Source organism: Anser anser (assembly GCF_964211835.1).
Source record: "Anser anser genome assembly, chromosome: 9".
NCBI lineage: Eukaryota > Metazoa > Chordata > Aves > Anseriformes > Anatidae > Anser > Anser anser.
The window spans coordinates 23,905,057-23,921,743 of NC_139729.1; the positions used below are offsets into that span (position 1 = coordinate 23,905,057).

At 45.5% G+C, this 16,687-nt stretch overlaps 2 protein-coding genes across 2 annotated transcripts; both read left to right on the plus strand.

Moving 5' to 3' along the window:
• Window positions 1–2,436: 2,436 nt before the first annotated feature.
• Window positions 2,437–10,498, plus strand: EIF5A2 (eukaryotic translation initiation factor 5A2). The gene is made up of 5 exons (XM_083847913.1): window positions 2,437–2,590; window positions 2,948–3,121; window positions 4,201–4,305; window positions 5,822–5,953; window positions 6,580–10,498. Exons 2-5 carry the CDS (start codon window positions 2,957–2,959, stop codon window positions 6,637–6,639), a joined length of 462 nt encoding a protein of 153 aa, XP_083704039.1. The 5' UTR covers window positions 2,437–2,590; window positions 2,948–2,956; the 3' UTR covers window positions 6,640–10,498.
• Window positions 10,499–10,968: 470 nt separating this feature from the next.
• Window positions 10,969–12,859, plus strand: RPL22L1 (ribosomal protein L22 like 1). Its single transcript, XM_083847912.1, has 4 exons — window positions 10,969–11,032; window positions 11,120–11,212; window positions 11,548–11,669; window positions 12,607–12,859. The coding sequence occupies exons 1-4, from the start codon at window positions 11,024–11,026 to the stop codon at window positions 12,749–12,751; spliced, it is 369 nt and encodes a 122-aa protein (XP_083704038.1). The 5' UTR covers window positions 10,969–11,023; the 3' UTR covers window positions 12,752–12,859.
• The last annotated feature ends 3,828 nt before the right edge of the window (window positions 12,860–16,687 follow it).

Sequence of the window (16,687 nt, forward strand, 5' to 3'; positions counted from 1 at the left end):
GTTGATCCGAACAAAGGAGAGATATCTGCAAGCAATGACTGGTGCATCTGATTTCCAGTTTTCTTTAACTGAATCTCTGATAAAGACTGCCTTGGAATGTTTGTTTTGTGTCTCAAAAATATGTATCAACTACAGTTGCACCTCAGCAAAAAAAACTAGGCTTAGTACAGAAGATCTCTCAGATCACCTAAAATGAATCTGTAAATTGCAGAAAATCAACCAAATTTATGCCATGAACCGTTGAGAAAATAAATTATTGTTAGTGCTTAGCCCCAGTCTGCTCCAAAACGGGCTCAAAAGAGTTGGGAGGTCTCTCATAAAGTATTTTATCACAAGATAAAATGCCCTCGAGCACGTGCAACTAGTCGTACGCTTGTAGGTAAGCATACACACACCGTGAATGTAAAAACACTTAACGCAACAGCTCAGACACTGCTTATCAACTGACACAGAAGAAAAATGGGCAGTTCCCCGGGGTAATGTGTATCATCTCCAGAGCTAGGCTGCATGAGACAGCATCCACTGCCCGCCCTGGTAACAGAAGAGAGCCCGCGCCCCAACGTGCTAGGAGGCCCGTGTAAATAAGAGTCACACTTATCTCCTTGGGTACACACCGTACAAATTGAAGTGGGATCTATTCACGGGTTGTCATCAATTAAATAAAAAACACTTCAGAAACTGCTGAGGAACTGGTTAAAAACGTGGAGTTAAAACGCATCCCTCTTGCAGTCCCATTTGAACAGAGGGGATAAACTCGGGATCTTGTGGCAGAAAGAGCAGAGCAGCAAACTAGCTGACGGTGCCAGCTGCAGGGACCAGCTCTGACAATGCTACCACCCACACATATCACCGTTTTTCTGGGTTTTTCACTGTTCTGTTTGTGTGGTGTTTGAAGTAAGGTATCCGTGTTGCCCCAGGCAGGACTGGGCCCCACACCGCTCTTCCAACAGCAACTCCACAGAAAGGTCTTTGGGTGAATTTAGTCAAATAGCTAAAAGTATTACAGAATATGACTTGGAGTTTGTGTGTGTGTGTGTTTAATTTTTTTAATAACCATTTGGCCTTGTTTTGCTCGGGATCCATCTGTCTCTGTGTGGCTGTGTTCGTCGCCGTACTTGGGAACGTCTCTCCCCTGACAGCAGAGCAGGATTGATGTCAGAGGCTAACGAGGGCTGTGCTATTAATGCTGTAGATGATGGGCAGGACACCTTGCACAGAGCCATCTGAGCCTTATGTTAATTAAAACAAGCTTTCATCATTGCTCTTAGACAGTTTCAAGTCCTTTTGACTGACTACACAGTGCTTGCAAAATGCTTTTGTTTCTGATTATTTTCTGACAGTAAAGGAGAAACGTTAAACTGACAAATGACCTTTGCATCGGCTGTTAAACACATTTCTCGAGCAGACTTTGGGAACACCCGTTCCTTCCCTGGCTTGCTAAAGCCTCATTGTGTGCCCCAGGGGCTGCCCGAGAGCCCTGCAGCAGGAAGATGGTGGCAGAAAAGCCTGAGCTGACTGGATCAGATACAGGGTGACAGGAATGAACACCCCCAGATGGCCCTGCTAGGCCTGGTACCACACCCTTGCACTTAAACCTGTTTTGTTTTGTTTTATTTTGAAAGCAGCCTTCATTACAGGGGGAACGGCCTCACGTGGCGCCAGGGGAGGTTCAGCTTGGAAACGAGGAGCCATTTCTTCTCAGGAAGAGCAGCCAGGCGTTGGGACGGGTTGCCCAGGGAGGTGGGGGAGTCCCCATCCCTGGGGGTGTTCAAGGCGAGGTTGGACGTGGTGCTTGGGGACACGGTTCAGTGGTTGATGGTGGTGGGAGGGGGGCGGTTGGAGCAGGGGGTCTTGGAGGGCTTTTCCAACCTTAATGGTTCTGGGATTCTGTGATTCTATGATATTCGGCCTTTATTACTAGTATATATTATATTCAGCCTGTATTATTAGTGTATAACATTATGTGTTACAATGCTAATTATTTAAATTATATAAATGTAATTATATGATACTATATTATATTACAACTTCCTATACTATTCCTGTGTAATAGTCCTAATGCAATTAACAATACACAGAGCAGCAGCAACCCCACACAACGCACGACGGCCACACCACCCACGCAATACCAACACATTTCACACCAACATCACGTTGGGTACCAGCGGTACGTTTAATTAAGCCAGTATCACGTTCAATTACAGCGATATATTTAATTCAGCCAGTATCACGTTCGGTTACAGCGATGTATTTAATTAAGCAGCGCCGCGTTTACGGCTAACACCGCCGCCCGTAACCCGCCTCACGGCAGCACGCGGCGGCGCCTCAGCGCCCCGTCAGGCCGCCGGGGCGGCAAGGGGGGGGCGTGGCTTCGCCCTCAGGCCCCGCCCGTGTGGGCGGGGCCTGAGGGCGAAGCCACGCCCCCTCCATCGGGCGCGGGGCGGGCGGAAGCGGGGCGGAAGCGGGGCGGAAGCGGGCGGGGGGGGGCGGGGCGAGGTGCGCGCGCTGCCCGCCGCCCTTCCCGCCGCAGTGCTCGGGCGCGTGTGCGCGGCGCCCTGCCCCCGCCCGGCCCCGGCCCCGGCCCCGACAGGTAACGGACGCCCCCTGTAACCCCCCCGCCCCCCTTATAACCCCCCCACATGACCCCCCCCCCTCTGCCCGTCCCCTTCCCCATCGCCCTCCCGGGGCTAACGGCTGCGGCCGGCGGGCGGTTGGGCCGTGGCGGGGGAGGACCGGGAGGGGATAACGGGGGGGTGCCGGGGGTTAGCGAGGGGGGTGCGGGGGGGGGGTACAGAGGGGTGCGGGGGGGGGTGCGGGCACGTGGCGCCGCCCCACCGGGGCACGTGGCGCCGCCATGGCGCTGCCCCCCCCCCACCCGGCGGTCCCGGTGCCCCCGTTCGGTGCCGACGCCCCCCGTTCCCCCCCCCCCCCCCCCCCTTCCCCGCAGCCCGCCGCCATGGCCGACGAGCTGGACTTCACCACGGGCGACGCCGGCGCCTCGTCCACCTACCCCATGCAGTGCTCGGCGCTGCGCAAGAACGGCTTCGTGGTGCTCAAGGGGCGCCCATGCAAGATCGTCGAGATGTCCACCTCCAAGACGGGCAAGCACGGCCACGCCAAGGTGAGCGCTTCCCCGGCGCACACCCCCCCCCCAAAAACCGCAGGGCTTTGGGGACGGGGCAGCACCGTTGGGCGTAATAGGGCTTGGGCTCGTTCCCTCCGTGCCAGCTCCCTGAAATGAGTTAGCGGGCTGGTGAGACGTGGCGGGGTCGTGCTGCTCTGCCCCAGCCCCGGCAGAGCCCCGCGGTGCCGGAGGCAGGCCCGCAGAGCCGAGCAGCACGCCCGCGGGAGGTGCCCCCGCTCCCTTACATAACGCCAGGCACGCAGCCGCTGCCTCGCCGGGCCTCCACGGCCCTGTTTTGCCACCCTGCCGTGCCACCGCTGCTTCCCTTTCCTCGGCGCGGAGCACGTCCCCCCTCCCGCGTCCCTCCCGGCGGGGACGTGAGGGCTGCGGGCCTGTGCAGCAGCGTGACTTCGTGGCGGGGATCGAGAGTTCAAAAAGAACCAGGCTTGTTAAAAGTCAAAAGCTGGAGCTCTCACTACCAAGCGCTTACCATTTTTTTGCGCTTTCTCCCTCCCTTTGCCTTTTTTGGCTCGTTTTATTAGGCTCTCCTGTATTCTTAGATATTGAAACCGTTGCAAAAGTGAAAGGAGCTGGGGAGAGGAGCCGATAACCCAGTAATCCAAGTGCGAGCTGTAGCGGACTGCCAGGGGAGTGGGAGCTGCTTTAATCTCAGTGCATGGCCTCCTCTTCTGTTCTCCTTACCCCTCACGTTGTCTCTGTTCTGTTTCTCTGAACAGCTAGAGCCTGAAAGAAATATTCTTTTAACAGTCCTGTACCACGCTGCACTTTAGCTTGTATCGTAGGACTTGGGTAGGCCGTGGCTGTGCAAGATAATACACTGAGTGATCTTCTGTAACGGGCTGCGAAGGGATATCTGAGAGGCCTTCTCTCAGGGCCTGGGCTGCTCTCATACAGCAAGCAGCGGGTTTAGGCAGAATTTTGTCTGTTTCATGTGATCTCTTTAAAAAAATAAAAATTAAAAAAAGAAACGTGCGTGGGACAAGTGGTACTGATGGCAGTGCAATCTTGCTTCTCTAGGACAAAAGGTGACCGATCTCATTTCTGTTTTCTTGTAGGTCCACTTGGTTGGTATCGATATCTTCAATGGTAAGAAATACGAAGATATTTGCCCATCGACTCATAACATGGATGTTCCAAACATCAAGAGGAATGATTACCAAGTGAGTTAATAGTCACTGTGTCCTCCCACACGTTGAAAAGCGTAAAACTCCCAATACCACAAGTAAACTATCTTCACCCCCAAATTGTCTGTCAATTAGTAAGGTACTGTTGCCAGAAGATAGAGAACTAATGGTTTGGCACACTTGGCTGTCTCAGTGGGGCATTGCTGCGCCAGTAGCATTTACCGAACTGTTGGAGCTCACTGGATGGGAGAGCTGCTCCCTGTACCACCAGCCTCATGCAGCAGTCTTTAGAAATGATAGGTAACAGCTGTAATTTGGAACAGCATTTCTTCTAGTTGATATTGTAAGGTCACTTTTTTATTCTTTGAGATACTGGCGTCCTTTAGAGAGAGGTTCCCCTACTATTAGGTACTATTGCTATCTAAAGGATGACTAGTATTTCACATAAATGTGAATTTAAGCATATATTAGCATTCACAATTTCACCCTTACATAGGCGAATCAACAAAACACTCTTAAGCCATGTCTGATGCCAGTACTAACTTGCTGTGGTGCTATCTGCTTCTTGTGCAGGAGCTGGCTTTAGCTGAGCTCAAGTACTTTCGGTAATCTCTGAAATGCATATGTATGGAGGGAATTTGACAGGCTTCTGTAACACTTCCTGTGATACAGACAGTACGCTCTTAAAAGCGGCTTAATTCAGGTTGAGTTGTCATGTCTCAGCCATCTTCCCATTGTCTTGGGAGTAGTGGGGTAGTTCTGGTCGGGAGCTGGTACATCCCGATCGGTGGGAAAGCTGCAGTTGCTCAACAAAGCCAAAGTTCAGAGTGTTAGCAGCTCTTCAGAACAGTTGATTCTGTTAAAACACGATGAGCCTGTCTTGGGGCTCAGAGCTTCCAAGGGGTTGTTTGTGTGATCTTGGTGGTCTTTCTCTCATGTTCTTGGGCCCTTAGTGCTACTGAAATTCTTGCTGGTTTTCAGACTTGTTAGGGTTGCCTTTTGGATTTACCGTAATGTGTTACAGGTACCCTAACCTGCTCTGTCAAAAGAGCTCTTCCTTTAGCTCAGGCTTTAAATTTGGTTGAAAACAGCATTATAACAGTGGTCTGGAGTCTGGGGGATGTTCCCTTATTTATTCCTTAGCCTCTAAAATAAATGATAGTATCTCATTGTACAAATGAAGGTATTGGAGTTTACAGTTCAACAATTAGGTACTTGCTACACCTTCTAAAAGCAATGCTGTTCAGAGAACACCGTTCCAGTTATTGCTTCTAATTCGCAAATGTAAAAAGCTGATCCGGTGACCTGGAAGCAGGCATCTTGTAAATCACAAGGAAGAGTTTTGCAGTGCCCTACATACTAGGAAATAACCAGCAGGGTTCTGGTGATTTAATCTGTTGTTTAAATTGACTTGAATTATTTTTTTTAACTGTTATACTAATTCTTTAGTACTGAGATTGTAACAGTTAGCTGTGCCTTCTGCTTATCTTTGGCTGTTGCTTGCTAGTGAGCACTAATGTTAAACTTTCTAAAAATGAACTTCTCTTCACAGCTGATAGGTATTCAGGATGGCTATCTCTCCCTGCTGACAGAAAGTGGTGAAGTTCGTGAGGATCTAAAGTTGCCAGAAGGTGATCTGGGCAAAGAAATCGAAGGAAAGTTCAATGCCAATGAAGATGTGCAGGTAGAGAACAAAGCAGACGACGAGCTGTGGTTAATTGCACTTGACTGTACAATGAAGAACTCGTATTCTAATATCAACTGTTTGTATCTCTTCATGAAGAGAGGGTTAGAAGTATGGGAATCGGTCCTTTGAGATGCAGAAGGACTTCTGTGTTGGAGCAGTCGATAAGGCACCGAAACCCGTCTGAGTTGACAGTGAAGTGATATGGGGGTTTTGAATGTCTAGATAAATCCTAACAGTGCTGTCCACGCAGTATAAATTGGAGCTTCCACTCCTTGTATAAAGCTTCGATGTAATCTGGGCTATAGAAACAGCTTAAAGCTGAAAAACAAGCCTTGATGTGCTTAGGTCTTGCACTAGAAAGGTCTAGCTTGTTTGGAAGGAAATTAGTAGGGAATTAGTTTAGTACCCTTCAGATGTCAAAAGCTTTAATGCTGGCTCTTTTGCTGAAAGCAACTTTGTTTTGATTATAAGGCTACAATAGTCTCATCTGCTAACTTTGCCAGCTTCAGCATCCTTTCTTCTCAAATGAGAGATGGGATAGATGATAGTGTGAATGTCTGTAACTTTTAGGAGCAGCTCTTCTGTCAAGGGTTGGAATTCACCTGCTTGTCTTTTTCTTCCAGATATCCGTCATAAGTGCAATGAATGAAGAATGTGCTGTAGCCATAAAGCCTTGCAAATAAAGAGGATCGCCAGCCCCGGGCAACTGCTCAGGTCTGGACAAACCACAGATCTTTAAATTTGGTTCTGATTGTCACCAAAGCTCTGGCCTTCACAAGCAACCTCATTTCTTTTTTGAATTGTTAAAAAGCAGTGCTGGATTCTGGATTAGTGTTGCAGGCTAACTGGCAGTTTTCAAAATCACTGAGACTTTAATTTCCTAATTGTAACTATTTTAACATTCCTGTGGGTTTCGGCTATGGATCTAAGAAACCAATCAGGTGTTACTAGTGGATATATTTTTATTTGCTTGAGCAAAACAGTGTTTGTCTGTATGAACAGACAAAATCCAGTATTCAGGGGCTTTTAGATAAGCTAGTAGGTATCTAGGATTATAAAGTGACCTAGAGCACAAATAGTATTTTTCTTGACATGTTTAGATAGAACTGACAATAAAAGTAGCAATTTTTTTTTTAAGCTTAAGTATTTTGTGGATTGGGACTCTTGCAGAACTGTAGGTGCCAATCACAAATTTTAGACCAAGAAACTCAAGTGATCAAAAATGCCAGCTGGCTTGACCAAGCCCCAGTGGCCATGTGCAACTTAACTGTATTACCTCTGTATTCTTCTTTGCCAACTCGTTGGCTTATTGTAATGTTAAAATGGTGTCAAAGCCTACCTGTGGTTTAGGCAGGCAGTTGGAGTATAGGGTAGATAAGACATAGATAGGTCAAGGGGACACAAAGGTGAGAATGGATGCTAAAGCTATAGACTTTCACTCGAGGCCTTTGTCAGACTTGAAAAAAAATAGAAAAATGCAGTTCAATTGCTTTCCTTTATTGTATTTATCTTAAACTATAAAAGGGTGACAAACTCCGTGGGAATCTGTTGCAGTGCTTCCAGCTTTAGGTTTTAATCTTCAGGTTCAGACCATATTTTTGTAGCACAAGGACCACATGTTTTTCAAAAAGTGGGACAAATTGTAGCATCGAGCCTAAACTAAACGCATGTGATTCTTTTTTAAAAAAAAAGAGTAGAATTATTGTATTTTCAAAATATAGACTTGACAGACAATACTGAACAACCGTGGCTTAACTATAAAAGTAAATTGCTACATAGTTTAGAAAGCTCCTATCCATAGGAGCTGAGTCATTAAAACACATGCATGCCTCTAACTATTTAGTAGCTTAATAGGCAAACGTAAAGCTTTTCAGAACTAGTCACGGAAGGATAACTAGCCTACTCCTGTTTATGGCATTCGACTTCAATTCTAAGACTTACTGACTCTTCAGGAGTGGGAAACTTCTTAGCCCATGGCTCAAACCTCCCCTCACAGTGGGTAAACCGTTTCATGGACTTGCCTTAAGCTTCAGCAGCTATTAGCAGATGGAGGAGAACTTGTAAACACACTGCTGCTGCCCTGGGCAGCCTGCGTGATTCAAACTCTATTGGCGGTGAGAGTCAGACTTCACACTGCTGTTAACCGCTTAAAATGTTTTTGGTTTAATAGTATGTACTCTAATCCCTGAAGGGCTCATGGCAACTGTCCTGAACAGCCCTTGTACGTAGTGTGATAGGGCTTAGCAAGCCTCGGAAGCCTAACATAGGTGGCAAAAACATGTCAGGTCATAGACCTCTTACGACAGGGAGAGCAGTTCAATGAAGGTAAAGACAGCAATAAACAAACATACTCCGGTAATAAAGCACAGTTACCTGGGACACCTGGCAGAAGTAGGATACTGCCGCATGCTCTTGCCTAGCACAATGCACGTTGCAGGTGAACTCTACAAATAGCGCCTTGACTGAAGTGATAAGAGTTTTTTTAAAAAAAAGCTGTGGAAGCAAGAGATTGAAAGGAATTCATGGTGGTTTCTAAGGACATGCTTAAGAGTTGAAGGTAGTCTGCGCTATGTTCCTTTCTGCCTCTCCATCATACTGGTATCTGAGGGACAGGCTTTGTATGGTTTGGAGGAGACTAAACCATTGATTGTGGTCTTAATAGCAGGCTGATCTCTGTGATCAGCTGTCACACGGGAAGTCAGAGGTTGCTGTGTCATACTAAGGCAAGCTCTAATGCTGTTGCTGTGCTATAAATGCTTCTAAAAATGCTTGAAGTCTACAAGACTTGGATTTGCTCTCATTCTGGTGGGGCTTTAGTCCACTTTCAGGTGCCGGTCAGTCCCCGGAAACCTTCTTGGAAGACAGGTATTTGATACCACTGGCCCACAGTCTAGGTATTTAATTAGACTGTAAGTTTTCTGGGCTGTTTCTTAACCTGTTTCTACAAGTGGGCTTCTGGTCTGAATGGAGTTTTCAGGTACTGCAGCAATCTAAAGATCAAGGTTTTATGACCTCCAGCTTGCTGGAAGAGCCCTCCTTGGGACTTAAGGATGTCCTATTGCAACCTTCAGTTCTGCAAGACTTAAATGATTCAGTACTTCAGTATAGGTTTGTTCTTATATACTTAGTTGTCTTTTGTGAAGCACTTCAAACACTACGGAAGTGCGTAGCATTGGTTTGTCATGCATGAAGTTTCTCATAAGTAATAATACATAAGCATGAGTCTTAAGTATAATCTCCAAGTTTCAGTAAGGTTGAACGTTGCTTCTAAATTAGAACAAATCTTTGAGACTTTTTTTTTCCAAGGTGTCTGTCTGCTGTCAGAATAATTTGCAACAAAGTTTGCTTGTGATCAGTAGTCCATCTAGATGTGTATTTGTAAGATTCCTAACCAAATGCTTAGGGAAACTCCTCTTTCATAGCTTTACTTTAAAACAAACGTTATCCATCTACTTGTTTTGTAGTACTGTCTTTAACATCTTAAAACAAATTATGTCAAAACGGAAAGCTATAAGCTGCTGCAATTGCTTAAAATAAAGGTTGAGAAGACTAGGAAGCAAAGCAAAGTATTTCCACTCCAAATAATGATGCATTTTTTTATGGCTCCAATCCATTGAGTTTCTCATGCTACTTTACAGAATTGGAAAGACTGCAGTGTTTCCTGCCTCAAATGTTGGCACATAATATTTCAAGATTTCAATAGATCCTTCTACTTTTTTGCTTATAATGGTGGTTTTTCAACTAGGCTCTTGCTAGTTGAGCCATGTTCTCAGGGCTGTTTTTTTTTAAGGAGTTAGCTGAACTTCATTGTTTTAATGTAACTGCTTTCAAGCCTCTTGCAGGTTTTTCTAACCCATAATGTACCAAGAAACGGTGCACAGTCTGTAGCTTCACAATACAGGTAATTTTACAGAATCTGTAAAGAAGTCAAATTTGTTGACAGTTGAAACTCTTATGGTTACTGCAGGTCAGTCTCACAGAATTCAAAATTCAATAAAATCCCACTTTTTTTGGTTAATTAGAATGTAGTTTGTTACAGTAGAATTAAACTTCAGGATAAAAAGACCTCGTAAAGGATATGTCATGCATCTCACGCTGGGAAGCCACCGAAGGCGCGGGCTCCTGCGGGTGTCGTGGAGCGCGGAGGAGCGTGCAGCGGCTCGGCGCGCCGGGATCCTCGGAGCCTCTTCGCCGCCTGCGGTCCGGCCCTATGGTGTCTGGCTCTGGGAGTAACTCGCCATGTGAGCTTCGAGCCGCTGAGCTGATCTAAATGTTTGCTGTGTATCACTGAAACCCCTGTTCTCGGTCCTTGTGCTGTGTGTTGTAACCGTGCCCCGGCGCGAGCCTGGGGAGGCGTCCCCTGGTTGCAGGGGACCCAAGCCCTGTCAGAGCCATCACCCGAGGGAACGTTGGTCCCTGTGGTGCCGGCTCCACGCGTGTTTGTTTTAGCAGATGCGTTGTTTTATACCGCACCAACGAGGTGAAAAATGTCGGTGTCTGTTTTGCTCCAGAAATAATAAAAGATCTCGGTGTTGTGGGGGAGCTGAGCCGTGCTTGCCCTTATGGGGCGGTGTGTGAGGTGGGGAGCTTATGGTTATGGGGTCTGTTGGGCAGGGTCTGTTGGTTTGGGTGAGGTTTGGGTGGTGGTTCCGTGGTGTTTGCAGCTTTTCTGTCAGGCGCCCGCTCGGCGCCCTCCTTGTCGCTGCTGGCCGGCCCCTGTGCTTGCCGGGTGACGAACACTGTTTTTTTTAACGCTCGAGCAGCTCGGCCTAGAATTGTACGAGAGGAAGAAACGCTGTCGTTCCTGTTCCTACTGACAATTACTGACAATAAAGAGGTGACTCGCTGCGCTCAGCCTCTGACTCCTCTGTGAGGGGGGTATGGGGGGGGGGGGGGGTGCGGGGACACCACCTGAGGGGCCGCGCCCAGCCCCGCCCTCCCAGCATCCCCCGGCCGCGCAGACGCGCCGTGCCGAGCTGCGTGCTACGTCACGACGTCGGGCCGGCTATAAAAGGCGGGAGCGGAAGCGGCGCCGGCCTTTCAGCGGCAGGCCGCGGCGGCGGCAGCATGGGGGCGGTGAGCGCTGGGGGTGGGGGGGGGCTGAGGGTCGCGGCGTGCTCGCTGACGTCGTTACTGAGTTTTTATTTTTTTATTGTTTTTTAGCAAAAGGACAGGAAGGCTAAGAAGGCGACGTGGAAATTCTGCCTCGACTTGACCCACCCTGTCGAAGATGGGATCTTCGATTCCGGGAACTTTGTAAGTGGCGAAGGCCTGGGCCTGCGGGGCGGCTGGGGGCTGGGGAGTCGCAAATCAACGTTTCTTTAATTAATCGGCGGGTTTCGAAAGGTTCCTGGGCTTAAGCTTAGTTTATAGACTTTTTTTTTTAACCTATCCATTGATTTTAAATTGAACCCTTTCTTCATGTGGGTGTTTTTACAGTGTGCAATTCAAAATAAATAAATAAATTTTACTGCGTTATAGACGTTTACTATGGTCATTTTTAACGTTGCTCCATGGCTAGGGTCCCTTCCCTAGTTCATACCTAGGGTGCCATTCCCTAGTGTTCTGTTTCTTCTCTGCTGTTGAAACAGGAACAGTTCCTAAAGGAGAAGGTTAAGGTCAATGGAAAAACGGGAAACTTGGGAAACACCGTTCACATTGAGCGTTTGAAGAACAAGATCACGGTGACATCTGAGAAGCAGTTTTCTAAAAGGTCTGCCTCAACTACTGTCTGTGGGTTTTGAACAGTGATCTGTTGGATCTGACGCATTTTTAATGTGTACAGAGAAGGTGTTAGCTTAGATCTTTGTAACACACGTTGGTATTAGTGAAAGACGGTTCCAATGGACTTACAAGATCAGGTATTAAAACACGTTTCTTAAAGTTTAGGGCTTCACTGCAAATCAGTGTTTCTCTAATACAGACTTAATGGTATGGAGAGGCTCTATATAGCTTGTTAACAGTGTAACGAGGAAAGATATGCTTTAAAAATCATAGCTGAATTCATGTGATGGGTGCCTGTTTATTAATTAATTAGTTGTATGGATGGTGAGACACTGGCCCAGGCTGCCCAGAGAAGCTGTGGATGCTCCATTCCTGAAGGTGTTCGGGTTGGATGGGCTTTGGGCAGCCCGGGCTGGTGGGAGGGGGCCCTGCCTGTGCCATAACGATTCTAAAAGGTATGTGTGCACAGTATGTGTTGTGGCAAGAGAACCCCTGAAGTCAAATGAGGCCTTGATCTGCTTAGTGTGCTAGGGCACGCAGTAGATCACTACATTGATTTAGGGGTACAGTTCCTTCCCCACACCCTCATTTCTTTTCTTCTGATACCGATGCCCCAGTATCTATTGCATTAAACATGGTTTAGAGCTATTTCTTAGTAGTCTGGAGTTACTGGCATTGAGCTATTTGGTCAAAATGCAACAAATAATAAGTTTTTATATTATCAGGAATGAAGATGTAGGTTTATTATCTATTACACGTGATAATTTTTGATTTCTTGATACAATTAGTGTGTTGAGTTACTCTCTGAAAAATTCAGCATGTAAAAGTTTCGTTGTTGCCCCGATAGACCATGTCTTGGGTGGAGTTCAAATTGCAGTCAGGATTGCGAAATGACAAAGTTCTAACGTATAATTAATGTTTCTAAGGTACCTGAAATACCTCACAAAGAAGTACCTCAAGAAGAACAACCTCCGTGACTGGCTTCGTGTGGTTGCATCTGACAAGGAGACGTATGAGCTACGCTACTTCCAAATTAGTCAAGATGAAGAAGGATCAGAATCTGAGGAATGATGTAGCTTACCTTTATACTTACTACAGTGTACAAAAAAGATAGAACATCTATTTATGAGAACACTTAACTTATTCGTGAATAAAGATTTTGTACTCTGTTGGACAGAGCGTGGATAGTTTTCAAGCCTTTTTCTTAAATTATAATTACGGGACAGCAGGGGGAATCATTTGATTTGCAGTTTTATTTCTATTGCTAGAAGTGAGGGCTGTTCAGCATGGCATCAGTGGAAGTCCAGGTGGAAAAGCAGACCTGAGCCCTTCACCCAGTCAAAATGTAGGACATCGTTGTTTAATCATACTTGTACAAAACATGCTAGAGCTTTTTGTGAGTAAAAGTACCAGCTGTTTGTTAAACTTAATGTGGAGTCGATGCAATATTTAATAAAAGTATATTTTTAATTATTAAAAAAAACTTGCATGTTTTAACAGAGCAAGACTTTATTTCGATGTGATTTATCTAAATCATTAATTGGTTGTCATATTCCTATGTCTAACCACAAGTAAAGCGGGAATATAACAAACAAATACAAATCTTGCTAACAAATCTTGTAACTGACATGTAAGGAGATAAGAGACAAATCTCATTAACCAGCACCTACCTAAAACAAATATTAAAGGAAGCAATGAAATGTTCTTTAATGTCAGTGAGTGACACCATTAAATCCATATAGGTATTTCTACTTTGATGATCACGTGTTTTATGGTTCTTATATTTGAATTCTGGGACTATTTGTTTAATCCTAGTATAAGTAGCTTCTGCACTGGAACTAAATCACTCCAGATTTTAGGAACTAGTTCATCGGTTCATGTTACATAAAGAGAAATTTGATTATTTTTCACTACCAAAAAAAGTGCTTGTGAGCCTGCAGTTGCATGTTCATTTCTATGAAGCTGGGAGTAGGCTTCTTGTGGTGGTAATTAGAATGATTAATTGGGTTCCAGTGCAATGTTGAATTTACTCACAGGCTGTTAGGAGGCAGCCAATTCCTTTGGGTCAGCCACGTAGAGTGGGCTTTCAAACACCTAAAGGCAGAAAAGGGGGGGCTAGGTAGAGTTCACTGTGGAATTAGTAACGCCACATTTGTTTAGTGTAAGATAGGGATGCATATGGGCTGTAATACCAAACTTTCTGCTTGAACAAGTTTGCTAGTTTAAGCTGAAGCCTGCCTACTGAATTGTTTAATTTCCTCATGAATTTTTGATTATTCCAGCATTCTTTTTGCAGGCAAACCTTTAAGGCAGACTAGAGAGTTGCCAAAGCACAAAGCAATGTATTAACAGCCGCACGACACCCTCTGGTGCTACCTAAATGTAAATGAAAAGTACAGAAGGGGAGATAAATGTCATCAAAGGCCTTGGGGTCTCGTTTGTCATTTTTCAATTTGCTTGAACAGCTGTTCCTGAAGCAGGGCCAAGGGAGATAAGAGAATGCAGCAGCTGAACCACAGCTACTTGGGTAATCACTATTTTGTTGTTTCTTCTATTCATTTTTCTGTTTTAGAACCAGCAGAAATAAGGGAGCAGGGTATGCCGCTGGCTGCAGTGCTAATTATTTCATTGCTCGTGCATGCAGAGCTTTACTTCAGTGGAAACACCTGAAAAAAACACCTGAAGTCCTGCCCCTGATCTAGGGAACTGGATCATACCAGAGTGCTGCTTTGGAATTTCTTTTCGGAGAAAATGGCACAAGCCAGCAGCAAGCGTGTCACCTGGGGTGTCTGCTGCTCCGAGGGAAGTGTTGCTGCTGATGCTTTGAGCACAAAGCTTACCTTTCCAGCACCGATGGCTGTTCCAGGTGCTGAGGCTGAAGACTGCCAGCTTCCAGGCACTGTTCTCTCGAGGCTTCTGTGTTGAATAAACGTAGACTTAAAACTGGAGGAGTCTAGAATACTGTTTATCACTGCCCTTTAAATACATACTGCTCCTTTGCTTCCTGCAAAGCAAATAGCCGTGAACCGCTTCACATTAGGCACATAATCCTCTCTGTTGATTTTGAAGCACCTGAAGGTGGCCATGTGCTTTCTTTACTGGAAATCCCAAAGGCTGCTAATGCTTTTTAAAAGTGGTTATAGGATTGGAAGCTATGCTGAAGCAGCAGCATTGTTTTTTTTTTTTATAGTCAAGCTGCAAATATTTGAGAAAAAAAAAAACACAACCACGGTTTGTTTTCTTTGCTGCAGTAAGTTAGTTAAGCAACAAATACCGTGACTAACAGTTGTATTTCAAAATACATCTCCACCTGTTTTTTCAGAGTTGTGCTTTTATGTGACAGTACACCCTTTAAAGTGGGCTGACACAACAAAACTGTTCTGATTAAATGTAACAACCACAAACAAAATCAAAGCTAATAGGATCATGCTGCCTTGTTATCTTTCCGTCCTTTTAAAGCAGTGTGTAGTTACGCAGCCCAACAGACACACATTATCATTAGACAAAAGACAGGAAAACAACACCTGGGATTTGGAGCAAGGCAATTTATTTCATGGCTAGCTTTTGAGGAAAACCGCCAAAGTGCTTGTGAGAGTTGTATTAGTCACCGAGCTTACCTGCAGTGAGGATGGAGTCTGGGAACTCCTTTTCTTCCTTGGGGTTTCATGGGGAAAAACAAACAAAACACAAAACAAACAAACAAAAAAAAAACTGAATTGCACAGACAAGAAGACAACCTTAGAAAAACCTGGAAATTGATGATTTTTTTTCATAATTTCACCCGTTTCACAGCTGAAGAGGCCAGGTATGATGCAGGTGGCAGGCCAGGAAGCAGAGCCTGTTGTTGTTCACATAAGGAAGCTCATTAAAATAATCCAGATAAGAATCACATCTAGCTTTAAAAAAATAAAAAACACAATATAAAAAAAAATCCACATTTTAATGTCTGTCCCCTGACAGCACACAAGTCTGAGCATGGCAGCTCTGCTGCACTGGCTCAGCGGCCGGGGAGCTGCCAGGTGTTGTTTCCAGCTGGACCCTGCTGCTAAATGGCCAATTCTGGTCTTTGTTGTGAAAGGGAGAGGATCCGGAGCAGCTTGAAAAGCCCTCGGCCTGCAGCTTGGGAGTGCAATTGCACCGTAAGTCTTAAATGGCTTTAATTTAGATGAAATTATACGAATGTTACATACGTAATTTTCACCCCCGTTCCTTCAAGATAAACATTTCCCCCTTTCATTTCTCAAAAAATGTTTCTGCTGGGCTCTTCCAAATAAAACCGGTTTAGGAGAGACCTCCCGCACGTGGAAAATTTCAGTGTTTGGCAAATAAAAAAGTGGAGTGGAGATTTCTAAGAGAAAGAGCTAAGCAGCTGTTGCCAGAGCAGCGGTAGCAGCTCCATGTAAGTTATTTATATGTGAACATATAGAGAATTTTTTTCTGCACTATTATCTCTAGTGCAGCAAAACTCTCATTGACTTCCATTAAACAAAAAAAAAAAGGAGAAAAAAACAATCACCAAACCTAACTACTATTAGTAAAAGTTACTTCTAGATGTCCTTGCATTCCTGTATGCTTTCTGCCCACTTGCCCTTTTGGCCCATCAGAAATTATCTTTAATCATACATCCTAAAGTAGTAAGGTCAGAAATGGAGGTAACTAATAGCAGGAAATGTCTGGAAATGTGCTGGGGCACTACTGCGTATAGTACAGCCAGCATTTGGCAGGTACTAACGGTGGCACAGGCTCAACATATTCACGTAACATCAGCGAAAAGTAATTAGAAACAGAGAGGCCCATGGAAAAACAAATAATAATAGCTTCAATGTACCCAGCAGCAGGAAATGAGCCTCGGTGGAGGGGGTGATCTGATTACGCCGAATACAGACAAAAACACGGATAAAATGTTTCTTTTTAAGGACCAAAACAAAAGGAAGATATCGCATCGCGGGGATCAGATGGGCCGAAAGCCTCCTCGCGCTGCCGCGTTGGGTTTCCTCTGGCAGCCCT